Source organism: Gadus chalcogrammus, chromosome 14 (assembly GCF_026213295.1).
Source record: "Gadus chalcogrammus isolate NIFS_2021 chromosome 14, NIFS_Gcha_1.0, whole genome shotgun sequence".
NCBI classification, from domain to species: Eukaryota; Metazoa; Chordata; class Actinopteri; order Gadiformes; family Gadidae; genus Gadus; species Gadus chalcogrammus.
The window spans coordinates 22,197,465-22,223,470 of NC_079425.1; the positions used below are offsets into that span (position 1 = coordinate 22,197,465).

Here is a 26,006-nt window from a genome sequence, read left to right on the forward strand (position 1 = left end):
GGTGACTATTAGGTCATATATTGTGTTACTGTTATCATCGGACCTCATGCTACATGGCACATGGACAATAGGTTTGAAAACAATTCACCTGCCAAGATTCCAAAGGTTGGCACACACGTTGATGGAAACCTTCAAACACGTGCACGTGTGTGTCTGACCTGTTCTGGTGAATTTTTGCATACACCGCCTTTTCCTTTAGAGGGATTTGAAGTGAGTCCTGCTTCGCTGAGTTGGCAGCCCGAGAAAGAATTATAAAATCAGCAACCATGTTTTGCCCTGCAATCTCCTAAGAAGCCTATTTGGTACAATCAGTAACACATAGTGTCCACAATGAAGCTCACACTAACTACATGAAGAGCAATTACGTCACGTTCACAGTCCATTTATAACATCTAAAGGGCACAGTGCTGTAGGGGCTCAGCATAGCACAATGCCTGGTTTCTGGGGAGATGAATGGATGGATGTAGTGTTGTCGCGACATTTCTGGCGTATTTCAGCAACAAAGCGGTGCTTTTCTTTTCTTTTTTGATGAAAAGCATTCTTTCCATCAGGACCATTTTGGTTCTGTGGGCAGTGTTGTCTGGGGGTCTGGGTTTGATTGCGAGTGACCGGTCACCATGTCAAGATGCATCATTTCAGTGATCCCAGCAAACCGCGGGACTCAAGTCCTGATGCCACTCATCAGCCCCCCCAGCGTGGAGGACTCACACCATCCAAGGGCAAAGCGTATTCAGTGGATGAGCCACTCAGCAATGTCAATAGTTGGGGTGGGATATTTGGGGGCAGGATAATGTCGCCACGGCTACGGTTTTCGATGACTCCCAGCTAATAGGTACTGGGTTCGATCCCTGATGTCCGCTAAGTCTACCAAGCCACCCTTGAGCAAGACGCCCTAATCCCTAACAACATACAGTATATCTGTGCAGCTCAAGCCACTATGGAGGAAATCTGAAAGACTAAACATTAAAATGGTCCAACAAATGGATTAAAATGCACGCTTGAGGGGGTTTGAAGGCTCAAAGTACATTTGAACATCTTGAACTGTCCACTAGTGTGACCTTGTGACCCCCGTTCTGGTCCTGCCAAACAGTGAGCTGCTCTTCTTACTAGCCCACCCTTGACCCATTGCAGTCACCCGCCCCCTCACACATCAAAGTGATTGGCTGTGCTTCTGGGTGAACAGGGTGGAGGACCCGGTAAATATATGGCTGCACTGCAGAGAAGAGAGTAATCAACTGGGTCAAATCTCATGCATCCAAATCACAAGTCACGTAATTTAACATAAAAAATTTCTATATGGTAATTTGTGTACAAATACCAACATCGAAAGAACATCATACGAAGAGTTTTAAACGTTTAACGTCTTTTATTCTTCATGATAAAAAAAGGCATTTTAAACAAGCAATGATTGCTGAATTTCCAACGATATATCTTATTACAACAAGTGCACTCGGTGCACTGATCAGTGATCACTCATCAATAAGTGGTTGAATCTTGGCCGGTTTAACAGTGAAAACTCAGGTTTAGGAGAAGTTACCGCAGGTGGCTCATGGGTTACGTCACGTGGTTCCAGAGCGTCTCTGCGCCTTGTTTATCCACCAACGTTCCACAGGGTGACGTGATGAGGACCTGCAGAAGCACACATGCACACACACGTGCAGAAATAATTGAGATGCCTGCTAACCTTCACCAGCAGATTGTGAATAATGTAAGGATAGCAAGGCTTTACATTACACGCATGGAAGTCATTATGTACACATACCCTGATGTACCTGCACAATCATGCTCACAAACACACACACACACACACATACACACACAAATGCACACACACACACATACACATACAGACACAAAAACACACACACACACAAAAACACACAGAACAGCACACAGGAGCATATTTATAATAGCGTCGCCTCAGGCTGTTGACTTTCAACTTAACGTTTTATAAATGGTCAGAACACAGCCACGCAGGCTGGAAATGACTCCAGTGAGTTCTGCGTCTGGTGTTGGGGGGGTCTGCTGGTGTCACAAGTTATTTCATGTGATTATTTAGGGGCTGGAAAACACAATGGCTTCAAGACTTTTGCTTTCCTCCCTTGTGCCCTGAAACAATATTTTGGAACTATTTACAAAGAGTGCAATTCTAAACCAAACAAATGAAACAATTTGCACAGAGAGAGTGCTATCCACACTTGTAATCCTGACAATACTGACCACGTTGAGACAGCTATAGGCAATCAATACAAGATGGCACACCTGGGACTAGTTGAGACACGCACACACACACACACACACACACACACACACACACACACACACACACACACACACACACACACACACACACACACACACACACACACACACACACACACACACACACACAAAGACACACACACACACACACACACACACACACACACACACACACACACACACACACACACACACACACACACACACACAAACACACACAGACACACACACAGAAACACACAGACTACAAAACAAAGAGCTGCCAGAAATCCAGCCAATCAATCTGAGTAGAAGGTATTTGTCTAAATGCTGCCGAGCGTTCTGAAGCGGACGTTTATTGATCCCTAAAAGGCTTTTTATTGTATGCCCCGTGTGTGCCATTGATTTTGAAAGTGCGATGTTTAAAAGTGTAGGCAGGGTCACACTGAAATAACAAACACAGATGTAAATGATGTTACCATCGCTCCAGGGGTGGATTAGATAAGCATTGGGCACTTTGCCATAGAATCAATGATATATATATATATATATATATATATATATATAACATTGATTCTACTTGTTGTTCTTCCTTCAGAACCTATTCTGTTTATGTCCAAATAACAAAAATTCGAACACTTTCCTATTGACATTTTCTACTCAAAAAATCCTAACTATGGCCAATGTTCATCTAATTCACCCCTTGACTGATAATATACATCTGTGTTGGTTATTTCAGTTGAACTATCCTTAACAATGGCAGGAACACCACATTCAAAACCAGCAGCCTTGTTCAGAACATGGACCCTATGATAGCGACGTCATCGCTAATCACATCTGATAATCAGTTGGTAATCGATGAAATGGTCGGCCAATAGCGTCGCAGCGCTGCGCTCCGGGCAGGCTCACGTTTGAATCCTCTTGACCGCCGTGGATCTGGATAGCAGCGAGGCAGCAACACCACCCGGTAACTAAACCCTCTTTCATGGCTTCCCTCCCTCCCTCCCTCCCTCCCTCCCTCCCTCCCTCCCGGAGCTGGTCCTCACCGTATTGACAGATGTAGCGGTTCCGTGTTTTACAGCGCTGGTCGTTCCAGTTGAAGCCGCTGGACACCTGCAGCTCCACACAGTTCCCGAACCTAGGGGGGGGACAGAGGGGCAGGGGTAATGAGCGCGGAGGGGGGAATAGTAGCCGCTTGTGCAGTTCAAAAACATTTGACATGTATGATAGAAGGAAGAAACTGTGTTGCAAAGGTCTATTGATTAAACGTCGTGACACCGTGAACGAATGGGTGACATTTATTCGTTCTCAATTCTCTATTTATACATTTTCTCAAGGCCTGCACTTCAATCTGGAACATTCTATTTCTGTTGTATGTCGAGAAAGAAAGAAAGAAAGAAAGAAAGAAAGAAAGAAAGAAAGAAAGAAAGAAAGAAAGAAAGAAAGAAAGAAAGAAAGAAAGAAAGAAAGAAAGAAAGAAAGAAAGAAAGAAAGAAAGAAAGAAAGAAAGAAAGAAAGAACGAACGAAAGAAAGAACGAAAGAACGAAAGAAAGAACGAAAGAAAGAAAGAACGAAAGAAAGAACGAGAGAAAGCAAGCAACTGAGACACCTACTGGCCATCATTATAAGCGCAACTAAAAGAAAAACATGAAAATAATAATAGAAAAAATAATTAGAAAAAATAGGTTAAGTAACGACAAATCAACAAGGAGGAGCAAGTGTAAGCCCTGTTACATTTAATAGACCATGGCGCGTAGTATTGGGTGATATTAGGTCACATAATGTTAGCACGTACTTGAGCATGTCCAACAAAGACAGGCTCCTTACCCCTGGTTGTCCGGCTGTCCGAAGGCGAAGCTGTTGAAAACCAGCGGCTCTCCGGTGTCCCAGCGGAAAGAGTCCTTCAGAGATTTATACGTCAGACCTGCAGTGGAAATGGTATTTTTAACGGATGATATACTTCACAATACACGTTTATTCTCCCATTAAACATACTGGCCAGAAAAACGGTACCGCCCATCTTGTTTGTGATAGAGTGCTTTGTGTACAGAGACGAATGACTGCAGCCATCCAGACATTAACAACACCTTGCGATCAGATGGGTGGTGTGTGTATTTTACGTGTCATTTGTGTACTTTGTGTGTTCGGAGATGACATGTACGCACTTATTGTGTGTTGTACATCCTGCACTTAAAAATGGTTCGTAGCATTGTGTAGTATCTTATTGTAGCTACCTCTTTTGTTTACGGGGAATGGGTTAACCTAGTGATTGGCACTTGGTTCTATGAACATCCTCACTGTACCGCCAGCGATGTATTGTGGTTTCTCTTTCTTCTGACCAATGTACTTAATGTTAGTCGCTTTGGATAAAAGCGTCTGCTAAATGCCCTAAATGTAAATGACATGGGACCACACCTATCCAGAAGTTTCGCGTCTCAAAGTCCAAGTGGGTGACGTCATTGCTGGTCTCCAGCTGTTCCAGATAAAAGGCCAGGATATCCTGGACCTTCTGGTTGTGGATCTGAGCGAGCATCCCTCCACGTTCCTGGCAACTCAGAGGAGAACAAACAGGGACACCCGCACACATAAACACCTTCACGGGTGTGTATGCAGGGGAAGTATTTGTATTTGTTGCATACTATACTATATCTTATATAGTATAGTAGTATAGTAGTATCTTATATCTTATACTATATATACTATTTCTTCTTCTTTTTAAAGCACTGATCAGGAGTGGCACCTTCAATTTCGTTGCATTAATACACTGTATTCAATGCAATGACAATAAAGCTTCTATTCTGTCCTATTCTATTCTTTGAGTTGCCCTGTCTCTTGTCTCACCTGGCAGTGGCCTTTGGCAGCGTAGTAGGTGTCTGCCCCTGGGGACACCATGAAGCAGTCTTCGTCTATCCGGACACTGCAGCTGCGCAGAGGGAACTGCAGCTTCTCTGCAGGGACAGCGGCAGCAATCCGCGGTGAGCCTCAGACGATAGCGAAGGCAATAACAGTGGACTTTATTTTACCCTGGGTTTTCGCCGGGTCACCAGTTGGATAAATAGATCCTGACGGCATGCTTACAATGTTAATGCGCTGTCGGTGCCTGATGGAGTTCGGCGACCACAAGCTTATGTTGATAACAAATTCAATCCGTGATATTTTGGGGGAAATATTCTATATGTCATAAACAATATTTAGAAATATGAATGGATATGAATAAATGTTTTGATTATAAACCTTTCTATTTTAGAGGTGATCTATTAGATTGGGTTTTTCCAATTTGGGACTTTCTGCTGGGTCCCCCATCCGGTTGGAATTGCAATGCCTCCAAATTCACATGCACCTTTCAGGTTAGCCTCTCTCGATTTTAAAACATAAACTTCCCAGCTGGCTTCATGTAAAAAAAAAAGAGGGCAAACCCACCTGCACACTCGGGGCCGCCGTAGCCCAGGTCGCACTGACATGAGCACTCCTCCTTCCTGTAGCGGCCGTGCACGCACTGAACACTGCAGCGCACTGGAGACACATCGGAGGCGACACCCACGCATTAAAGGGGACATATTACACCACCGGGCGTGAGTGTGATTAGCCGTTACAAGCCACTTGCTGCAGTCCACAGGGTAGGCTGGTAGACTGATCTATCCAGCACACATCTAGGCGGACACGTTCGCTTGTGATGTCAAAAGAGGCTGATTTCCAAAACGGCTTGTAACGGCTAATCACCCTCACACCTGGTGGTATAATGGGTCCCCTTTGTGGGTATCGATGGGCCCCCCGCTGGCTCTCCCAGGCTGCTGAGGCGCGCGTTACCCTGGCAGAAGATCCCCGTGAAGCCGGGGTCACAGCGGCACTTGCAGGACGAGACGTTCAGGTGGCCGTGTTGACCGCAGCTCATTCGACACGGGTTCTTAGGGACCTCTGGGAGTAGGACACACACACACACACACACACACACACACACACACACACACACACACACACACACACACACACACACACACACACACACACACACACACACACACACACACACACACACACACAGAGCATGAAAGCACACACACACACAAACATGGGCATGAACACACAAAATACACAAACATGCACAGGACCACACACACACAAACATACACATGAACACACACACACACACATACACATGAACACACACACACACACACACACACACACACACACACACACACAAACACACACACAAATATGGGCATGAAAACACATAAATACACACACACACACACACACACACACACAAAAAAACATGTGCATGAAACCACACACACACCACACATTTCAACTAGAAATGGTATGCCATAGAATACTGTGATAATTGCGTCTATTAAAATAAGGACAGCTTTGTCCGTCCTTTACCCATCTCTTAACCCTTTTAAACAGATAATAGCGGGCTCATCCCCCCCCAGTCTTTGTCCTCCAGAGCGAGCTGCGGTGACTCACCACACAGTCCTCCTCCGTGGTCCCACAGCCTGAAGCAGCCTGACATGGGCGAGGTGCACAGAGAGCAGGGCTCCCCCGCCCTGTAGGGGACCAGCGCCACGCCGTTCACCTCCCAGTTCCCCCTGCGACACGCATCACCACGCACATGTTCACGCATAAACACACACGGTAGGCAGTGACACACATCACATAAATACACAGTAGGAAGTGACACACAACACATAAACACACAGTAGGCAGTGACACATGTACACCCAGATAAACACATGGTAGGCAGTGACGCACATCACATAAAAACACATTAGGCAGTGACAAGCATGTAAAAACACACATAAACACACGGTACGCAGTGACACACAACACATAAACACACGGTACACAGTGATACACAACACATAAATACACACATAAATACACACTAGACACACATGTTGACACATAAACACACGCTAGGCAGTGACAAACATGTACCCACACATATACACGTGTTAGGCAATGACACACATGTACAGACATAAACACAAAGTAGAAGGTGACACACAACAGATGAACACACACTAGGCAGTGACACACATGTTCACACAAACACAAGCAAGGCATTGCATTTACACACACCAGGCAGTGAAACACAACACATAACGCAGACTAGGCAGTGACACACAACACATAACGCACACTAGTGACACACATGCTGATGTATGGCTGTTCATCAACGACCTTGGCCTTGTGTTGTCAAACACAGCCAGGAAGGTGAAGCTTGATAGTGTTACGATGGGCTTGTATGGATTTGGAATTTTGTGTATTTGTAAGGTATTTGTGTATTCAGTTATTCACACAATATTTATTTGTGTTGCACCAAAAAAATTGCACGTTCCTCCACTTCCTCACCCAGGGGAGTATGAGCAGATGTAGAAGTCCCAGCTACGGTCCTGCTCTCTCACACAAACTTGTCTGGCACAGCCCAGCTGACTAGAAGTGGCCCACACCAACTAAACAACACAGACACAGTGTCAACAGCAAAAAACTTTATACATATTTCTATTTCACCTTTATAAACCAGAGAGAAAAAAGTGAGATTAAAAATTGCTTTTTCAAACTTCAGCCAACACACACACATATCAAAGAGCCAACAATCAACATTCAATTTCGCACAATCGATACTAAGTGAACGTGGGCGCCACCTGTTTGTAGTGCTGGCAGGTGGCGTTCTCTCCACACCGTGCCCCCAGGTAGGCATACCGCAGCCCCTCCTCGAACCAGCGGAGGATGACCTCAGAGAAGGAGGTGGCTCCGTGCGCGCTGACGTGCGTGTTCCACCCCGTGTGGTGGAAGGGCGGCGAGACGTAGCGGGAGGCGTTGGGTTGGCAGGACGACGCCCTCTGGCTCGCCAATAAGGCCAGCCTCTCGTTCCACTCCTGGATGCGACGATCAAAGCGTTTGTGTTTTTCTTTGGTTACGCAAAAACACTATGCGGGTGCCCCCACTCAGACGCAAGCTGTGTTCAGCAGCACGTGAAATGCATTTTCGATTGCGTGAAGTCAGCTGGGAGCGGCGACAGGAGGCTGCGGGGCCTGCCGTGGTGCCCAACTCTAACAGCAGACAGACCCGAAGGAAAAGACAGGGCGGAGATGTCAAGCGCATTTAGCCATCAAGCCAGAAACACATTTCACTGTTGTCGATGTTGACTGGGTCTTGAGCATGTGCGTGTGTCTGTGGATGTGCGCGTTTGTCTTTTGTGTGTGTGTGTGAGTATGTGTCTTTGTGTCTTTGAGTGTGTGTGCGTGTGTGTGTATGTGTCTGTGTGTGTGCGTGAGTGTGTATATGTGTGCATGTGTGTCTGTGCGTATGCATGTGAATATGTGTGTCTGTGCCTGCGTGTGTGTGATTCACACTTCTAAGGCGTGACCTGTCAATAAATAATTTGTCTCCTGGCGCGACTGGGAATAAATTGGTGAAAAGAAATGTGATGAATCGTCTCATTATTTACATTGTTCAGCCCACAGCCCTATTTGTCTCTCTCATCAATCCTGTCACCTTTTTTTCCATGTAGTTTGTTTTGCACGGAGCGCTCTCCTTTACGACCAAGAACATAATCGTAGTCAGGGCCGCTGAGAGGGGTCTGCGATCATGTTCGGTGGGGTCAGATGGAAGACATGGTGGAGTGGCTGTGAGCTGACACACACATGAGTCAGACGGAGCTTAGAGGGACAAGCTGTCTCAGACAACATACTAAACCCCCTATTACCCCCACCGCCCCGCCCACCTAGTGTTGTCATCACATCAGAGTCCACCTCGACACTGCATAGCCACCCTCCGCCTTCTGGCCCCCATTGGACACTGTATTGTATTGTGTTGTATTGTATTGTATTGTATTATAGTACTTAACTGTGTAGCAACTGCAGTAGCTGCTATCATTGCTGCGACACGGGGAATTGGTTAGCCTAGCGATTGCTGTACTTGCACTTGGTTCTATGAACATCCTTTCTGTACCGACAGCGATATATTGATGCACTTCTTATGACAAATGTACTTATTGTAAGTCGCTTTGGATAAAAGCGTCTGCTAAATGCCCTAAATGTAAATGTCATCAACACGCCAGTAAACATCTGGCTGTGGCGCCACCCAGAGGTGCAGGGGGTCGCCAGGCAATCGGGCGTTTTCCGTTGCCATCTTGGTTCTAAACACTAGCTGGGTAGGGGGAACTGGTCCGCATTCAGTTACCCCCCCTACCCAGCAGGTGTTCAGAACCAAAATGGTTGCAAGGTGATAATACCTTACCTTCTCCAACACATCAACACATTCCAGGCGAATACATGTCATGCCTGTTGTGAACTCCCGGCCCGTGTGTTTTAAGTCTTAAATCTATACCTTGGCAATCTTTGTGACAGTTTTTACACAGACATAGTCCACGACAAAGCAATATGGCTCTCTGTGTAACACCTATCTAATATCTGGCTGGCTTTTTAAAACAACCTAGGTCTACAGGGAGCATTGAGGATGTGGTGGGAGAAACATATAGTGATAAATATCAATCTCAAAACATATTTTGATATAAGCATGAGTAGGAAAATTAGGTAGTAGAAGTTCATGATTAAATAATGCATCTGAATGCAGTACGAGAACGCCTTGGTTGACCTTATGACCTCCTGGATTATAAAAAATAAAAGCAGGGAGCTCATTACTTTCAATCCCGTGAAATCAGTATTCATCTCCATCAGTAAGAAACCCTGAATTAGCATATTATAATCATTCCACTACCACCGCAAACACTTACCTTTTTACAGCTGTGCTGGGAAGAAAAGGTGGAGATAATCAAAATCTTAAGCTCTGAGCCGTTTACAGCGTTTATCGGCAAAGCTCTCCCGCGCCTCGAAAGTGCACTAAGGCTTCTAGTGGGGGATTTCACCAAGAAAATTAAAGTAAAACTACCTGTCGCCCCGCAGTTGTTAGCGCGGAATAATTATGCCCCTACTGTCTTTGTAATTACCACCTTATCGACAGAGAGTGAGTTTTTGGCGAGGCGGTTTTAAATTGGAGCGTAGTGAGATTACTTTAGCGATGTTATCTACGAGAAAGATTACAGTATGGTTTGTACAGAGCATCCTATTTTACACTTAAGTCAAATACGCTGAATATATTATACAACAGATAACCCGGTGAGCATATCTCACAAAGATATAAGCGGGAAGAGATCAATTTGGCCAAGCAGAGGAGCAGATGAGCGCTGGAGATTGGTTCTGAATCAAAGCAAGGCATTTGTGTGGTTGAATCCATCTCTGCGTGTTGTTGGACTAATCTGAACAACACACAGTAAACCACCATCAAGGTAGCCTTTATAATCCTGCCTGTTTTTCAACTCTGGGTATATACTATATCATTAATGTGGTATTTTGGAGGAGTTTGCTTTATTTGAGGGAATCAGTTACCAAGGTCACAGAGCTGTTTAAAACACCGGTTTGATATACAAGAGGATCTGCTTCTGCTCCCCTTCCACTGTTTCCCTTAACTGAAAGACTGGCAGAGTAGAAGAATACTGAATGTCTGTACAAAAGTAGGTAACAAAAACAATTGGACAATATTAACCTCTTGACACTCGTGCGCGCACACATACATACACGCGCACACATACATACACGCGCACGCACTCAGACCCCCCCCCCCCCCCCACACACACACACACACACACACACACACACACACACACACACGCAAAGCAGAGAATAGCCACAAACCATTTTCTGCATGTTAGCTGCCATGGGTTGAACCCTGCTACGTAGCCTATTGTGCTGGGCAACAATCCGAGTGTGCTCCTTCACCTCCAGCCCTGCAAAGAAACACAAGCAGAGGAGTATTTAACCATCTAATGGATCAATGGTAACGAATGATTTTTGCGTGGATGGGAGCAGTGATTGGATGAATAGCTTAAATGGTTTATAATTCAATTGACCTATGAAAAGCGGATCTAAAACTGCATGCTCGTTACATGGGTAAAATGGAAATTAAAACAATAACTTTTTTTTCTTCGTCTAAAACATCTCCATTCGATTTTTCTCTTATTTAAATGTGGTTGAAACTGTGATTGGCCACTTCCTTGTCCCTTTTACAAATGTCATGCCAGTAAACCATGCGTCATAAAACATACTATTAGACTGTCAATTGAGCGGCTTACCGTCTGAGGTCGCCTCCATCTCTGCAGCGTTACCACACAGCAGCAGCGTCAGCAGCAGGCCCATTGGGACTGCAACCGGAGGGAAACGTTGGGGACCCGTTAGAGACATCATGATGAGTGGCTCAAATGTCTGCAGGGGACCGAGTAACTATACACTTCCCTTTTACTTCCTTCCTCCTCACAAATACGACCCTCGCTCTACCAACCACACCGGGGAGTCTGGGTAGTGGATCTCATGGGTTGATAACGCGGAGATGGAGGGCTTAGGTTTCTCCAAGGTCCATGTTTGTATTACAATGGCCCTTTTCCTCCTCTAGAAACGTCTTGTCATGCTGCTGAATGGGCTGGAGAACTGGGACCTTTATAGTCATTTCCGCGTATGACCTCCCCCCCCCCCCCCTCCCCACCCCTATTAAACTGTTGTACCGGACGAGGGACGTCAGCTCAATGTTTCCTCTCTACTGCGTCTTCAAAGCGTTATTGTCCCGTGGATGACTGGCCATCTCACTGGGTCAACCAGACTGGTGACGGTGGCCCACTGGTTATTCAGCTCCATTGTTTTATTAAGGGAGACCCCCCCAAAAAACCTAAACGCTGTATTATTTAGGTCTATTGACATTTATTCGGCCTTTTTATCTTGTTGTTTAATAAATCACCAACGTCATGAAAGACTGTCACTTGGTTGAAAAAAAAAAAAATTCAAATTATATAGGCCTAAGGTGAATTTTGCTGTTTACGTGCAAAACCTCGTCACCCCCCTTCATAGTAGGCCGAGGCAAGAAAAAACACATTCTATAGTAGAACGTTTTTTGTGTTAAGTCCCGTTCCCATTTTCTGCTGAACTAAACCCATCCCAAAAACCAGCTCAACTACACAAACTATCCGTCCAGGATAGTTTATGAGGACCTACTGTGGATATGCCTTGTCTGTCCCCCCAAAGTGCACATGGTCGCTATTTTCTCATGATGATGATGATGATGACGCGCCTACACATCCATGTTTGCGCAAAGTTACACTTTTGCGTCAAGATTGCAGGGAAATATTATTGTTAAGTGTCTGGCACGTCCATTACAAAATAAATACAGACTCAGGCAAGCTGGGTCTTAAGGCTAAAGTAGTCCACAGTAAGCTATACAACGTTGTTTGTTTGTTTTTTCAACTGCGTCTATAACAGACAAACAAGGTGGAGTGAAATTGGGGTATAGCCTCACGCCCAACCTCTCAGCAAACCCTGGTCCCGAATTATAGCACCGTCTAAAATATAAAAAGATTTGGTTATTTTCCTTCCCGAAAGTCTGTGATTGGCTATGGAGGGATAAACCCCCCAGCACTGCAGCCCCGGGCTCCAGTCGCTGGTCTTCAGCGCATGAAGTTCCCACTCCATAGCCCCAGACCTCTGAGATCTTCTGGAATATTCTTAACCTGCTCTAGGGCTGAACTTTGGAAAATGTTTGTCGTCGTGATCCTATGCTTCTGTCCGATCTTATTTTCGTCTGGACAGGTGAGTGGCTGTTCAATTGATAGTGCGCGCACATGTCATGATTGGCTACTTGTGGTTTGGGGTCCTGCCAATCACAAGAGACGGCGAGACATAAGATGTTTTTTTCCCAGGCTGCTGTAATGGGTAGGCTACAATATGGGGAATGAAATCGGAAATCGTTCGTGCACATTATCCCTGCCATAATGGTAAATAAGAATTTAAATCAATATATAATCTTGCATAAGCTTGCATAAAATGACTAGATTACTTTTTTTTATGAATGTCATTGATCTTCTTTGTTAAATATATTAGGGTAATTCATTTATTGACTACCTGGAATACACAGGGTAGACTACCACACCATCAGATAATTTATGAGTAAAAAATCATAACCTATGTTATGTAGGCACATCTTTATGAGTCACATATCATGAGAAAATGCAGCCATTGCACTGGTCCACATTTTCACTCCATCCTTTCTCTCAGGTAAACATCTCGTCTATGAATAGAGTTCAAGCACATGTCACGTGATTTAACACAAAACTGCCAAATATCTTTTGAAATAGCAAGGCCGTTTGACCTAAAATATGTGTTTGTGTGTTTATGTGTGTGTGTGTGTGTGTGTGTGTGCGTGCGTGCGTGCGTGTGTGCGTGTGTGCGTGTGTGTGTGTGTGTGTGTGTGTGGGTGCATGTGTGTGTTTGTGTGCGCACAAGTGCATGCGTGTGTGTGATTTTAAGTTAGTGTGATAGAAACATGTCCATATATGTATTTTGTTTGTGGCCTCAATAGCCTATTAGAACATAAATAACAACGCCATAAAAACATCTATCAACATCAACAATCACATCCAGACTTAATATTCACCACCAACCATCCAAATAGAAAAGTTGAAAAACTCACATAACATTCTGTTCAGACGCATAAAGATGGCTTTGAGGGCATGGTAAACATCTGTGTTCCCACTTCCCACGCACTGACATAAGCTTCTCCAAAAGCTACTTCGGACCAAATCTGAAACTTTTTTTTCGAAGCCAAATGTTTAATTTTCTTACACAACTCGCAGGATGAAAAAAACACAAATTGGCTGTTCTGAAAGCACGTGTGTGGGAACAGTAAAGGTCGGCTGAATGAAAGAGAGCAAAGAACGTCTGCCCCCCCCCCCCAAAAAAAAACAAAAACATATTGGTACCACTCCCTTCTGCTCTCAGCCAATGGGAGCCGTGGCTCTAAAGAGGATTGATGTTTACGCTGCGACTGCGTGTAGTGTACAGGTTAACTCGGCCCGCCGTTCTTCAAAGAGCCCGCAGAACTGATCGTTTATCACGGGGGGGATGGGGGGGGGGGGTAGACGGTGTGGGCGATTCATTCACATCCCCTGAAATATCCACTTTGCGCAATGGTTACTTGAAAACCTGACCACTGGTTCCTCGTGTGTGTGTGTGTGTGTGTGTGTGTGTGTGTGTGTGTGTGTGTGTGTGTGTGTGTGTGTGTGTGTGTGTGTGTGTGTGTGTGTGTGTGTGTGTGTGTGTGTGCGCGCGCGCGCGTGCGTGTGTGTGTGTGTTGGTAGACGGATTAGACGATTTCGATTACTGGAAGGCGAATGTAAAAAGACGAAGGCGGGGGGCGTCGTGTGTGCCGCGGCTCAGGGCTGCCGTCTCCTACGCAGTTATTGATGCAACGTTTAGCAGAGGCTTTTCATAATACTGACAACGTCGCCCCTAGACTTAAGCTACATGTATAAACATTTCTTTGCCAGAAAGTTTTTTGCCAAGTAAACATGTATTGGGACTGGAATAGGGCAAATAGTAGGTCAAGCAGTTTTGTTTGTGCAATTCGTTAAACCTCTAATGTTGGTCCACTGTGCATTAATTTAATAACGAGGCATATTTTTCCCGCTCGGGTGGAATGTCAATGCTCATACTTGATTAAAAGGAACGGAAGAAAAAATATTACATCCAGCAACCTAAATGGCATGACTCATTTAATTAAACTAATTTACCAAACAGAAATTGTGTTTTCTTATCTTTAGATTATTCTAAATATTTGCAACCAATTCTATTCGAAAACAACTAAACATAATCATCCAAATAATACTTATTGCCTCTCTTCTCTCTCTCTCTCACTGCCTGTGCCTCTCCCCCCTCTCGCTATCTCCTCCCCTCTCCCCCCCTCTCTCTCTCTCCACCCTCCAGGAGTGCTCCACCCGTGCTGAGCTGCAGAGCTCTCTGAAGCAGGTCCACAAGCTGCTCTCCGCCCACGAGGCGTCCTACACCCAGAGCTTGCGTGCCCTCCGCAAGAAAATCAACCTGCTGCAGCAGACCACCGCCAAGCACGCCTCCCGGACCACCAACAGTGAGCCCCCGGCCCACGCAATGCCTGGACCAAGCAGTCCTCTTAAGGCCGATCCATACCTCCGGATCCGGACGGAATTCGTCCGTCGCCCCAAACGTTGCCCCCGGAACTACCCTTCATACCTCCGTCTGGTTTCGGCGTTTTTATGGATGTTACGCAATAAATCCTCTAGAGGGCAGTAACTGTCGTTTCACAAATTAACGGCATCGACAATCGCAAACATGATGATTAGAGATGATTTTGCTTTGGGTCATCCGAAATCGGCAAAAAAAAAGTGCAAAAAGTGTGCGGTGGCATGTGACACCCCTCACCAACCAGCAGATTATTTTCTCAAAATGTTGTTAAATTACCAGTTACAACTCATTGCCAAAGCAGGGGAAAAATGAAATAAAAAGGTCAGGTTTATAGTATAATATAAGTATAAAACGTTAAATACAATATATACATATCAGATATTATACTACTCTATCTGTTTTCGCGAATGGTCTGACTTTTGACTCTATACTGCCGCCTCGATTTCCTGTGGTATTGCTCCGGTTCTCCCGGAGCACTCCGGATTCGTAAGCTCAGAGGCGACGGACCCATTTACGGACGAAACACCTCCGGGACCGGACGAAACGGTCCGTATCCGTATTTACCGTAGGGTGTGAATAGGCCTTTGGGCCCCGTCCACACGAAGCCGAAACGGGCGAAACCGTTGACAGTTTCGATCTATCCGGTTTCGGAGTATCTCCGTAAAGACGGAGTCAAGCGAAACCGAGTAGATCTGTAGAAACGCTGTAGTACACATTCCAGGCCCATAAGAGGCGCTGCTTCTGCTGCAGAAATCCAAAAGAAAAATAAATAAGAATAGGAGGCGAGCATGCGCATAAAGGGTGAGACTCCGCGGGCTCAACAGTCATTTGCTAGAGGGTCGAGGGGTGGGGCGATGACGTTATGGTTTACGGTTTCAGTCGGTTTCAGGCGTCTGAATCCAAAACGAAACCGGGTAGCCTCGGAAATAAGCCGATTTCATGGCGAAACCGCAAAGGTCTTGTACAGTTCGGCCTCCCGTCCACACGAAGCCGGCGAATCCGCTGACCGAAACCGTAAACTTCTGAAACCACCCTCGGAGGTGGTTTCAAATCTACCCGGTTTCGTTTTGGATTCGTGTGGACGCCTGAAACCGACTGAAACCGTAAACCATGACGTCATCGCCCCACCCCTCGACCTCGTCTAGCCAATGACAAAGATGATGGCGGACCACAGGCTTGTAATTGTTCCGCAGCAGATCATGTCCCTTGTTGGGTTGCTAAGCCATTATTTATTGAGACTGTTGACTGACTGTTTGTTTGTGTTGTTAGTGGTTCGGGAAGCAGCCTTTATGCGCATGCTCGCCTCTTCTTCTTATTTAATTTTCTTCTGGATTTCTGTAGCAGAACCAGCGCCCCTTATGGGCCTGGCATGTGTACTACAGCGTTTCTACAGATCTACCCGGTTTGGCTTGACTCCGTCTTTACGGAGATACTCCGAAACCGGATAGATCGAAACCGCAACGGTTTCGCCCGTTTCGGCTTCGTGTGGACGGGGCCTTAAGGTACGGCCACACCAAGCGCGTTACTCGCGTTAGGGGCGTTGAAAATCGGCATTTTTGCATAGGGGACCTTTGCATGATTATTCTGACTGATCTTGCATTTTTGACACATGATTCACTATTAGTGGGAATTATCATTTTTGCATTAAAAAATTCTAAGGATTTTTTTTTTCAAAAACATGATTTGACATTTGTTTGTGGTCATTGCCAAACAAACATTTTTTCTGAAATCTGGAGAATAACTTGAAATTTGTAGGCCCTACATGTAGGACCCTACTCCCTTTATAAGTTATAACAGTGTTACATATCTGCATCGACCCATTGACCATTATCACAAAATTGAAAAAGATTTTGATATTGCACTTGATCCCTTATTTGTATTTTTGTAACATTGGGATGAACTGTCCTGCCCTACTGTATGTGTTGATGTGTGGCCATGATTCCCCCAGGTTCCTGTCCAAAGCTGGACGTCCCGGTCAACGGCCGGAGGCTGGGCAAGGCCCAGGCGGTGGGCCACGAGGTCCACTTCACCTGCGACCCTGGGTACACCCTGGGGGGCCCGGAGACACGGGTCTGCCAGGAGAACCTGACCTGGAGCGGCCAGGGGGCCGTCTGCCGAGGTGAGCCCCCCTGAACCCTGAGGCCCTAACCGCACGAGGAGAACAGTAAAGAGCCCCCTACTGCAGGAAGTACCCGGTGGTAACCCCCTGTAAAAACACACTAAAGACCCTCCCACTGCAGGAAGTACCCGGTAGTAACCTCCCTGATAAGAACACTAAAGACCCGCCCACTCCAGGAAGTACCCGGTGGTAAACCCCCTGAAAAACACACTAAAGACCCTCCCACTCCCGGAAGTTACCTGTTTAATTCCCTGATAAGAAAACTAAACCCTAACCCTAACCCTCACACTATCGGAAGTACCCGGTTTCATGATAAGAACACTAACTAGTAGTACCTGGTTTCCAGGTAAGAACATTATAAACCCTCCCACTCCCAGTAGTACTGGTTTCATGATAAGAACACTATAAACCCTCCCACTCCCAGTGCACCCGTCTGAATCCCTCCTGCGGATAAAGCTCACCCCGCCCTGTCTCCTCCTCGCCTCCTCCCGCCCCGCCTCCTCCCCCATCCTCCTGCCCCGCCTCCTCCCCCATCCTCCTGCCCCGTCTCCTCCTCCCCTCCTCCTCCCCCCTCCTCTCCCATCAATCATCCCTGTATCTTATCCACTGATTTCTGGAACAACCCTGTCACCGTGCTCTTTATGTCACCTACGCCTCCTAACCCCTCCATCTCCCTCTCTCTCTTTCTCTGTCCCCCCCCCCCCTCCCTCTCTCTCTCTCTCTCTGTACGTCTAGATAAGATACATTTCATAAATGTCTCATGATCATGTTTCCTTTTGTGTCATGTGGGGTTTTTTTGGGGGGGGGGTTGGGGGTAGGGTTGTGTTGCTGGGGGGGGGGAAGGGGGAGGGTTGTTATTGAACACAGTTGATATTTCAGGCAGGGGGTTCCTCTGAATGTCAGCCAACGTTAAGATAATGTTTCAAAGGCTTTCTGATAAAAAGCGGAGCATTCTGTCAACTTAGCCCCTGCTCATTTAAATCCTTTGTATCTCTCTCCCATCTCTTACTCTCTCTTTCCAGCTTTATCCCTCTCTCCCTTTCTCCCTCCCTCTCTCTCTCTCTCTCTTTTTCTCCCTCCCATCGCTTTTTTTTATTTCTTCCACTGCCACACACACACACACACACATATCTATGTACACAAACACGTACGCACACCACACACAAAGACAACAAGCTGCAGTGATGTCATATTCTTATATTTTCTACGTGATTTTGTATATATTGCTGCTCTTCATTCATCCCTCCATCCATCCGTTCGTTCACCCATCCATTAATCCGTGCATCCATTCATTCAATCGTTCCATGTTCGTCTGCAGACGTCAACGAGTGTGCGTCGTCCCCCTGCCTCAACGGAGGGTCTTGCTCGGATGAGGTGAACCAGTTTTCGTGCACGTGTGCCAAAGGCTGGACCGGAGTGTCCTGCCAGAACGCGGCTCCGTCATGTGAGTAGGCCTACGTCTGGGAACCTCACACACACTCCACACTCACTCATACACAGAGGTCAAAAGAGTCCGCTTTGCAGCTAGTGCTGCTTTTTTCTCGGCTACAGCACGACAGGATTTCTCTTTGCCTTGATGCCAGTATGTCACAGTCACTAGTCCTCGACGCCTTCAAACCTCAAAAAGCCATGGTAAAACATTCCCCTTGTATATACCTTTAAAATCCTCTCTCCGTCAAATACTTGGGCTATTTATTATTTATGGCAGTACTGTCATGTTCCCAGAACACAATTAATTGCATCTCCAAAAAACAATCAATAGAACATGAAGTATTTCATTAACACTGAATCCAAGCCTCGTCCCAAATTCGAGCGGTAAGATGTAAGCACGGAAAAAACAAGTATCCCCAAAGTGCTGCTGAAACAAATTGCTGACGAACACAGAAAGTCAGTCACGGCGCCCTGCTCAAAGGTGAGACTGCTATTTTTATGGACTTAAAAGCTCAGCCCATGCAGGCTGGCTGAGGCAGGGCGGGTTCTGTTTGGTCTCTGGTCAGCCCAAACACTGGACGCTCTGTGCGAGTTTCCTTTTCAACAGTCTTCAGTTCAGCGGGTCGTACCCTTTGCGGTGTTCCCCTGTTTGGCGCCTTTAGAAGAGTTCATTAATCCCCCGCTGCAAAACACGACCGGCAAATGGGTGGCGGAGAGTTCAGCAACGCCATGTTTTGTCGCTTCATATTTAACTTTGTTGTGGTGCCAGTGTTAGAAGAAAGTCGTGCGATGAATAGGCCTATGTTGGTTGAATAGAGGCATCTACCCCTTCACATAAACAACACTCTTTAATTATCGCTTTAAATGTATTTACCTCAGCAGTATTTCTGCCAAATGCATGCAAACAAATAAACAAACACAAATGTGACATGCTGTTTATCCATGCAGATATCAACTGACTAGATTTAACATCGTATCAGAAACAAAACTCGAACATCATTCATACTAAATGGATATGTTATGCTTGTCCTAGTCCCGCATTGGAAACACCTTTCACGGATCAAAATAGAAGACATCATTTTATGTGTTTGACTGAGAATAAATGGGAAGCAAAAACAGCAGAGAGGGTTGTGAGAGGCGGTAAATGGGGATGTTGTCTGGATTCTTGAGCTGGAATCATTACCACTTGGATGTAAAAAAACCGCTACAACTCATTCGATGCACAAATTGTTACGTCTCGTAGTGAATTGCAATTGTAACTATCCCGGGGCCATACCATCACAGATTAGCTGAATTGAATCCATTCGACGTGATTCCATCTGTTGTTTTAAGAAAGCTGAACGATCACGCAGACAGGATGACACTCCCATCCACGGCGCACCGCTCTCTCTTCTTCTTCAGTCGTCAGCTCCGTGACGAACGTGACCGCGGGCTCCTCCCCCACCGCCGCTGCTGCTGCCCCCTCTCTGCCGGCTGACGCCAGTGCGGCGCATACGCGTCCGTCACGCTGCACCCAGGTCCAGGGGACCACCCACTGCACCTGCGAGCCGGGGTACACCATCTCTGGGCGGGACAGCACCACCTGCACAGGTAGCCGGCTGGGTTCGCGTCAGGAGGACACGAGACACAAGTCACGCCCACGGACACACACGCACATGCACCCACGCGCCCACACGAACATGCACGCACTCAGACATGCGCACACATGAACACACACACAAGGACACACGCACACAAACAAAAACCAACACATGCACACAGAGCCGGCGCTGGCTGTTTCGGCGCCCTAGGCAACTCGAAATCAACTTGCGCTGGGGGGGGGGGGGCCTAGGCGGTCGCCTAGCTCGCCTATGCCGAGCGCCGGCCCTGCATGCACACGGTACGCAAATATGCACAGACACACACAAGCACACACTCACAGACATATGGGGAGGGGCCCATTTGGCTGTGAAGATAAATCACTGCAACGTTGGTACATGTGTTTGTCTTTTTGTGTTTGTGTGTGTATATGTGTGTGTGTGTGTGTGTGTGTGTGTGTGTGTGTGTGTGTGTGTGTGTGTGTGTGTGTGTGTGTGTGTGTGTCTGTGTGTGTTCCTGTGTGATGTGTTTCAGATATTGACGTGCGTGTGTCCCCGTGTATCCCGTGTGTGTTGTGTTCCAGATATTGACGTGCGTGTGTCCCCGCGTGTCCCTGTGTGTTGCGTTCCAGATATTGATGAGTGTGAGGTGTTCCATAACGGGCAGGCGGGAAGGATCTGTCACCACGCCTGCATCAACACACCTGGAGGCTACCGCTGCGTCTGTCCCGCCGGCTACGAGCTGACGCGCGACGGACGCAGCTGCAAAGGTCTGCTGCTGTCCTCCAGGCACTGTGTTCTCATCAAGACACCAGACACAAGTCGCTCACACACACGCCCACGCACGCACATGCACGCACTGAGATACACAAGCATGGAAGCACACACAAGGACAAACACATGAGCATGCCCATACGCACGTGCAAGCGCACACACACACGCACACATAAAAACAAACACATGCATACGTATGGATGTTGATGCACAGACTCACACAAACACACACACACACAGACAGAGAAGAGTACACTGGGAAATGATCCCAGTTACACCCTAGAATACGGGAACATCATTCAACCATTCACTGAAATTAGTTAATGCAGTAATATGCATTGTTAGCATTAGCAAAGGAGGTAAGGGTTAATGGGTTAGTGGGTTAGTGGGTAAATGGGTTAGGTCTACATGTAATGTATAAATGAATTCTTTTTTTAACATGAACACCATTAGAAAATATAAACAACAACATTGACCGTTAATGAACTTTAGCAAATGCTTATTACTGCATTAACTGATGTGGATTCATGGTTAATTAAGGTGCCATTTTTGGAACGTTTTACCAGAATAATAAATACTATTGCCTTTTTTTGCTTAACCCTTTTTCTTGCTATCATTCCCCGTTTCCTTCTTTCTGTCTGTCATCCTTTTGCTGGACCTCTCTCTCTCTCCCTCTGCCTCTCTCTCTCTCTCTCTCTCTCTTTCTCCCTTGCCCTCTCGCTCTCTCTCTCTCTCTCTCTCTCTCTCGCCCTCTCGCCCTCTCTCTCTCTCTCTCTCTCTCTCTCTCTCTCTCTCTCTCTCTCTCTCTCTCTCTCTCTCTCTCTCGCCCTCTCTCTCTCGCCCTCTCTCTCTCTCTCGCCCTCTCTCTCTCTCTCGCCCTCGCCCTCGCCCTCTCTCTCTCTCTCTCTCTCTCTCTCTCTCTCTCGCCCTCTCTCTCTCGCCCTCTCTCTCTCGCCCTCTCTCTCACTCTTTCTCTCTTCCTCTTTCTCTCACTTACTCTCGCTTGCTTTCTTTTTCTCTTTCTCTTTCTCACTCGCTCCCCCCCCTCCCCCTCTCTCTCTCTCTCTCTCTTCCTCTTTCTCTCTCTCCCCCCCTCTCTCTCTCCCTCTCTTACTCTCTCTATCCCTCCCATACTTACTTTCTTACATATTTACAATTCTTCAGTGTATCTACTTCCTCTCTGTTCATTCTTTGTTGCTATTGACTGTCCCCTCCCGTCCCCCTCTCTCTCTCCCAGACATGGACGAGTGTGCCATCAGGCAGAACAACTGCACCAGGGAGCAGGTGTGTGTGAACACGTACGGAGGTTTCCAGTGCGTCCGCGTGGAGTGTCCTCGCATGCGCAATGCCACCTACGTCAAAACTGCCCCGATGTAAGTACAACCATGACCACGTCCTGTCCTGTAACCCTGACCCCATGCGTGAACATGACAGGTCAGAGGTCAACGTATAGGATCGTCGCTTTGAAGAGATGATGGCGACAATCAGAACCGCAGATCTAAATGTAACATCTAAAAGGATATATATTTGAAATATGATCATACACACAATAATATTAGACCCAATGAAAAGGTAATAACCAGAAGGTTAAACAATCTGATCAGTTATATTAAAAAAATGTCATCATTTTCTCAGGGTTAAAAAAATATTTCTTTCTTCAAAATAAATCCCATATAAATGCAAATCCAAAACCCATTCAAAGAACCAAGGGGATCCACTCCTCATCTCTGATCGATGACCACTTCCTTCCGGCCAGGCGCTGCGAGCGGAACCCGTGTCCCGTGGACAACAAGGCGTGTCCCCTGGCGCCCAACTCCTTCTCCTACCACTTCCTGTCCGTGGTGTCCAACCTGTCGGCGCCGCGCGTCATGTTCCGCGTGTCGGCCATGAGGCCCATGGGCGACGCCCTACGCTTCTCCCTGCTGGGGGGCAAACTGGCCCGCCGCCACTTCACCGTGCAGCGGTCGGACCGCCAGACGGGTCAGCTGATGCTGGTCACGCCACTGGCCGGTCCCGTCACCATGGAGGCGGAGATGGAGATGACGGAGCTGGAGAGACGCGTGGTGCTGGGCCGATACATCACCAGGGTGACCGTGTTCGTGTCCCAGTACGACTTCTAGGAGGAGGTAGGGGAGGAGGGGGAGGTGGGGGAGGAGGAGGAGTTGGTGGTGGGGGAGGATGAGGAGGTGGAGGAGGAGGGGGAGGAAGAGGTGGGGAGGTTGAGGAGTAGGAGGTACCATGGGGGGATAGATTGACTCCACCACAGATTGTTAATCATGTTACATGAAATTCCAAAAGTGAATACCAATAATTGCAAATGGAAATTTCTGAAATAATACCTCTAGAATGATATTTATAAAGGCAGAAAATTAGCAAGCAACCAGCTGTCAATATTCTATAATTGTATTGTAGATCAATAGATGGATACATTAACAGTGAAAAGACGACCAAGATGGCGGATTTGAGCGTGCACACATCATGTGAAACACCTCCAGCAAAAGTTTTTTTCCTAATAGTGAATGGACCCTCGAAAGCTGATGAGCCACAGAATACGGGCCTTGGTGATTAGTTCCCCACACGATAATGTCCAGTGATTTAGGAAGCATTAATGAGATCCTAATGTGTTGTGATGTAGACCCATAGGAAACAGGACATAGCTTCTAATGTCTCAAAATATAGACCAATAGGAAACAGGACATAGCTTCTAATGTCTCAAAATATAGACCAATAGGAAACAAGACATTCTTATGTCTCGAGATATAGACCAATAGACAGCAGGACATAACTTCTTATGTCTCGAGATATACAGTAGATCAATAGGAAGCAAAACTTCTTCTTGCAAACCAACGATGAAAAGATGGCAGCTGTTCGCTGTGACATAGAGAGCATGAAGGATAAATTGTTCATGTAAGTAGATAAGTTAGTAACTGAACATGTCCTGTGTTACTTTAACCTGTCAGGTATAAACATAAATAGGTTAGGTGAAGTAACATGCACTAAATGGCTTTAGTTGGAAGTTTACAGTTACAAAATAAAGCAGAGGAAATATATATACCAGCCAGTATCTGACAATATTTAAGTGATTAAGACTGTATATTTGATATTGATGTGCAACAATTTTCTACTCTTCCTTGCAGTCCGACTTTAAAATAAAACTAAATTAAATATATGTGACTGTTTATTTCTGTCTATATCAACCCATTCATCTTGTAGGTGCTACAAGCAATGCAAATATGCCTGAACACTGTTTTAAAATACAAATCAACAACCTAATATTTGCCATGTTTGAACAAAGTGGCAGATGTGTGTGAGCTGTGTGCAATAGGACCTGCACTGTATGTAGCAGGAGGCTGAGTAGTGGTGCAAAAGACTTCAGGGTTTGTGGCTGTACAGAGCAGTGCTGTTCCCCACACACTGCGAGCCAAAGACACGCTGTGTTCAAAGAGCTACTTGTATTCTTACAGGGAATGTTAAAATACACAAGCCGGTCAGAATACACATGCTGAATGCCCCAGACACACTGGCATCCTACAAGTGAGGTTTGGAAGGATAAAAGCTGCCTGATTTTATTAGAAATGTATGTGTGTGTGTGTGTGTGTGTGTGTGTGTGTGTGTGTGTGTGTGTGTGTGTGTGTGTGTGTGTGTGTGTGTGAGAGTGTTAGTGAGTGTGTGTGTTTGTGGGAGAGAGAGAGAGAGATAGTTTATGTGTGTGTGTGTGTGTGAGTGTGTGTATGTGTGTGTGTGTGTGTGTGTGTGAGAGAGAGAGAGGGAGAGAGAGAGAGAGTGAGAAAGAAAACGAAAGCAAGCGAGAGAGCGAAAGAGAAAGAGAGAAAGAGCAAGAGAAAGGGGGAGAGAGTGAGCAAGAGCGAGAAAGAGAAAGAGAGAAGGGGGAAAGAATGAGAAAGAAAAAGCGATAGAGAAAGAGAAAAAGAAAGCAAACAAGAGGGAAAGAGAAAGAGAAAGCAAACGAGAGCGAGAGACAGAGAGAGAGATTCAAAGTACATGGCTTTTTGAGAACATAAAGTAAACCATCAGGTCTAGTAGTCCAACTTCAACTTGCCCGTCCAAGTCTGACACATAATGGGAGCTGTGTGTATGGCCTAGGCGGGGGAAGGCAGAGTCACAGCGTGTGTGTTTCTTCTTGAAAGACGAAAGAAATATGTCGATGAATAAGTATTCCCAATAAGACCAGCCAAAGCATCGTGTGAGCACGGACACATGCATAGCAGGGACGCTCCCCCGGAGGGGAAGTGAAACGAGTGAGGGGACCCCATGCAGAGAGATGGCTATGCATGAGGACATTCAGGGGCTGTCGGAAGATACGCAGTGCCGGTCGGAAGATATTCAGGGAACGTCAAACGGAGGTGACTCTAGCAAACGCTTATCTCCCGCCAGAGGAGCGCAGAATGATTTTCGGAAAACACAGGGAGAGTGGTTCCACCACCATTATAGACCTTTCTGTTCCGAGCCTCCATCTCCGCATCTTGTGTCTGTAGTGGAAGAATACGAATAAGCTCCAGGTGTCCTCCCCCCCCCCCCATCCCCCCCACCCACTCGGTCCACCCACGAGCGATTGAGCCCCCTGTTAGGAATCAGTGTCCCTTCTTAAGCTCTTCTTTTCTTAATCGGTTAACCATCCCTGCAGGGGCCGATCTAAACGGGGGGCAACAGGGTGGCACCGCCTCCCCATCAAGCCCATTGGGCTTGAGAACTGTCAATCTGACAATGCCCAACGCCATTAGACCAGACCGCTGTCAATCGCTGTTAAGCTCTAGAATATTGAGGTGGAACAAAACAACGTTATTTTGGGATGGGGT

At 46.5% G+C, this 26,006-nt stretch overlaps 2 protein-coding genes across 3 annotated transcripts; one reads left to right on the forward strand and one right to left on the reverse strand.

Annotated features, from left to right (window-relative positions):
* Window positions 1-1,391: 1,391 nt before the first annotated feature.
* Window positions 1,392-13,852, reverse strand: LOC130404051 (C-type lectin domain family 18 member A-like). 2 transcript variants are annotated; one of them, XM_056608645.1, is made up of 13 exons: window positions 13,763-13,852; window positions 11,382-11,450; window positions 10,945-11,036; window positions 7,894-8,127; window positions 7,601-7,701; window positions 6,713-6,834; window positions 6,050-6,157; window positions 5,663-5,755; window positions 5,084-5,190; window positions 4,658-4,787; window positions 4,070-4,166; window positions 3,288-3,379; window positions 1,392-1,629 (listed from the first exon to the last, which is right to left on the reverse strand). In XM_056608645.1, the coding sequence occupies exons 1-13, from the start codon at window positions 13,782-13,784 to the stop codon at window positions 1,592-1,594; spliced, it is 1,305 nt and encodes a 434-aa protein (XP_056464620.1). In that variant the 5' UTR covers window positions 13,785-13,852; the 3' UTR covers window positions 1,392-1,591. The 2 variants fall into 2 exon arrangements, with proteins under 2 accessions (XP_056464620.1, XP_056464619.1); XM_056608644.1 differs by lacking the exon at window positions 13,763-13,852 and having other exon boundaries at window positions 11,382-11,677.
* LOC130404050 (fibulin-7) lies at window positions 12,720-24,338 on the forward strand. The gene is made up of 8 exons (XM_056608643.1): window positions 12,720-12,882; window positions 15,055-15,214; window positions 17,237-17,407; window positions 18,726-18,851; window positions 20,240-20,428; window positions 21,048-21,185; window positions 22,427-22,562; window positions 22,946-24,338. The coding sequence occupies exons 1-8, from the start codon at window positions 12,748-12,750 to the stop codon at window positions 23,307-23,309; spliced, it is 1,419 nt and encodes a 472-aa protein (XP_056464618.1). The 5' UTR covers window positions 12,720-12,747; the 3' UTR covers window positions 23,310-24,338.
* The last annotated feature ends 1,668 nt before the right edge of the window (window positions 24,339-26,006 follow it).

Excerpts from the sequence above, each read along its gene's own strand:
- LOC130404050 (XM_056608643.1), top strand. The coding sequence starts at position 12,748 with ATGAAGTTCCCACTCCATAGCCCCAGACCTCTGAGATCTTCTGGAATA. Across the intron at positions 12,883-15,054 it reads TCTTATTTTCGTCTGGACAG|GAGTGCTCCACCCGTGCTGA; the intron begins GTGAGTGGCTGT and ends TCCACCCTCCAG. Across the intron at positions 17,408-18,725 it reads CCAGGGGGCCGTCTGCCGAG|ACGTCAACGAGTGTGCGTCG; the intron begins GTGAGCCCCCCT and ends GTTCGTCTGCAG.
- LOC130404051 (XM_056608644.1), bottom strand. The coding sequence starts at position 11,493 with ATGATGTCTCTAACGGGTCCCCAACGTTTCCCTCCGGTTGCAGTCCCA. Across the intron at positions 11,037-11,381 it reads GATGGAGGCGACCTCAGACG|GGCTGGAGGTGAAGGAGCAC; the intron begins GTAAGCCGCTCA and ends GTTTCTTTGCAG. Across the intron at positions 5,756-6,049 it reads CACGGGGATCTTCTGCCAGG|TGCGCTGCAGTGTTCAGTGC; the intron begins GTAACGCGCGCC and ends ATGTGTCTCCAG.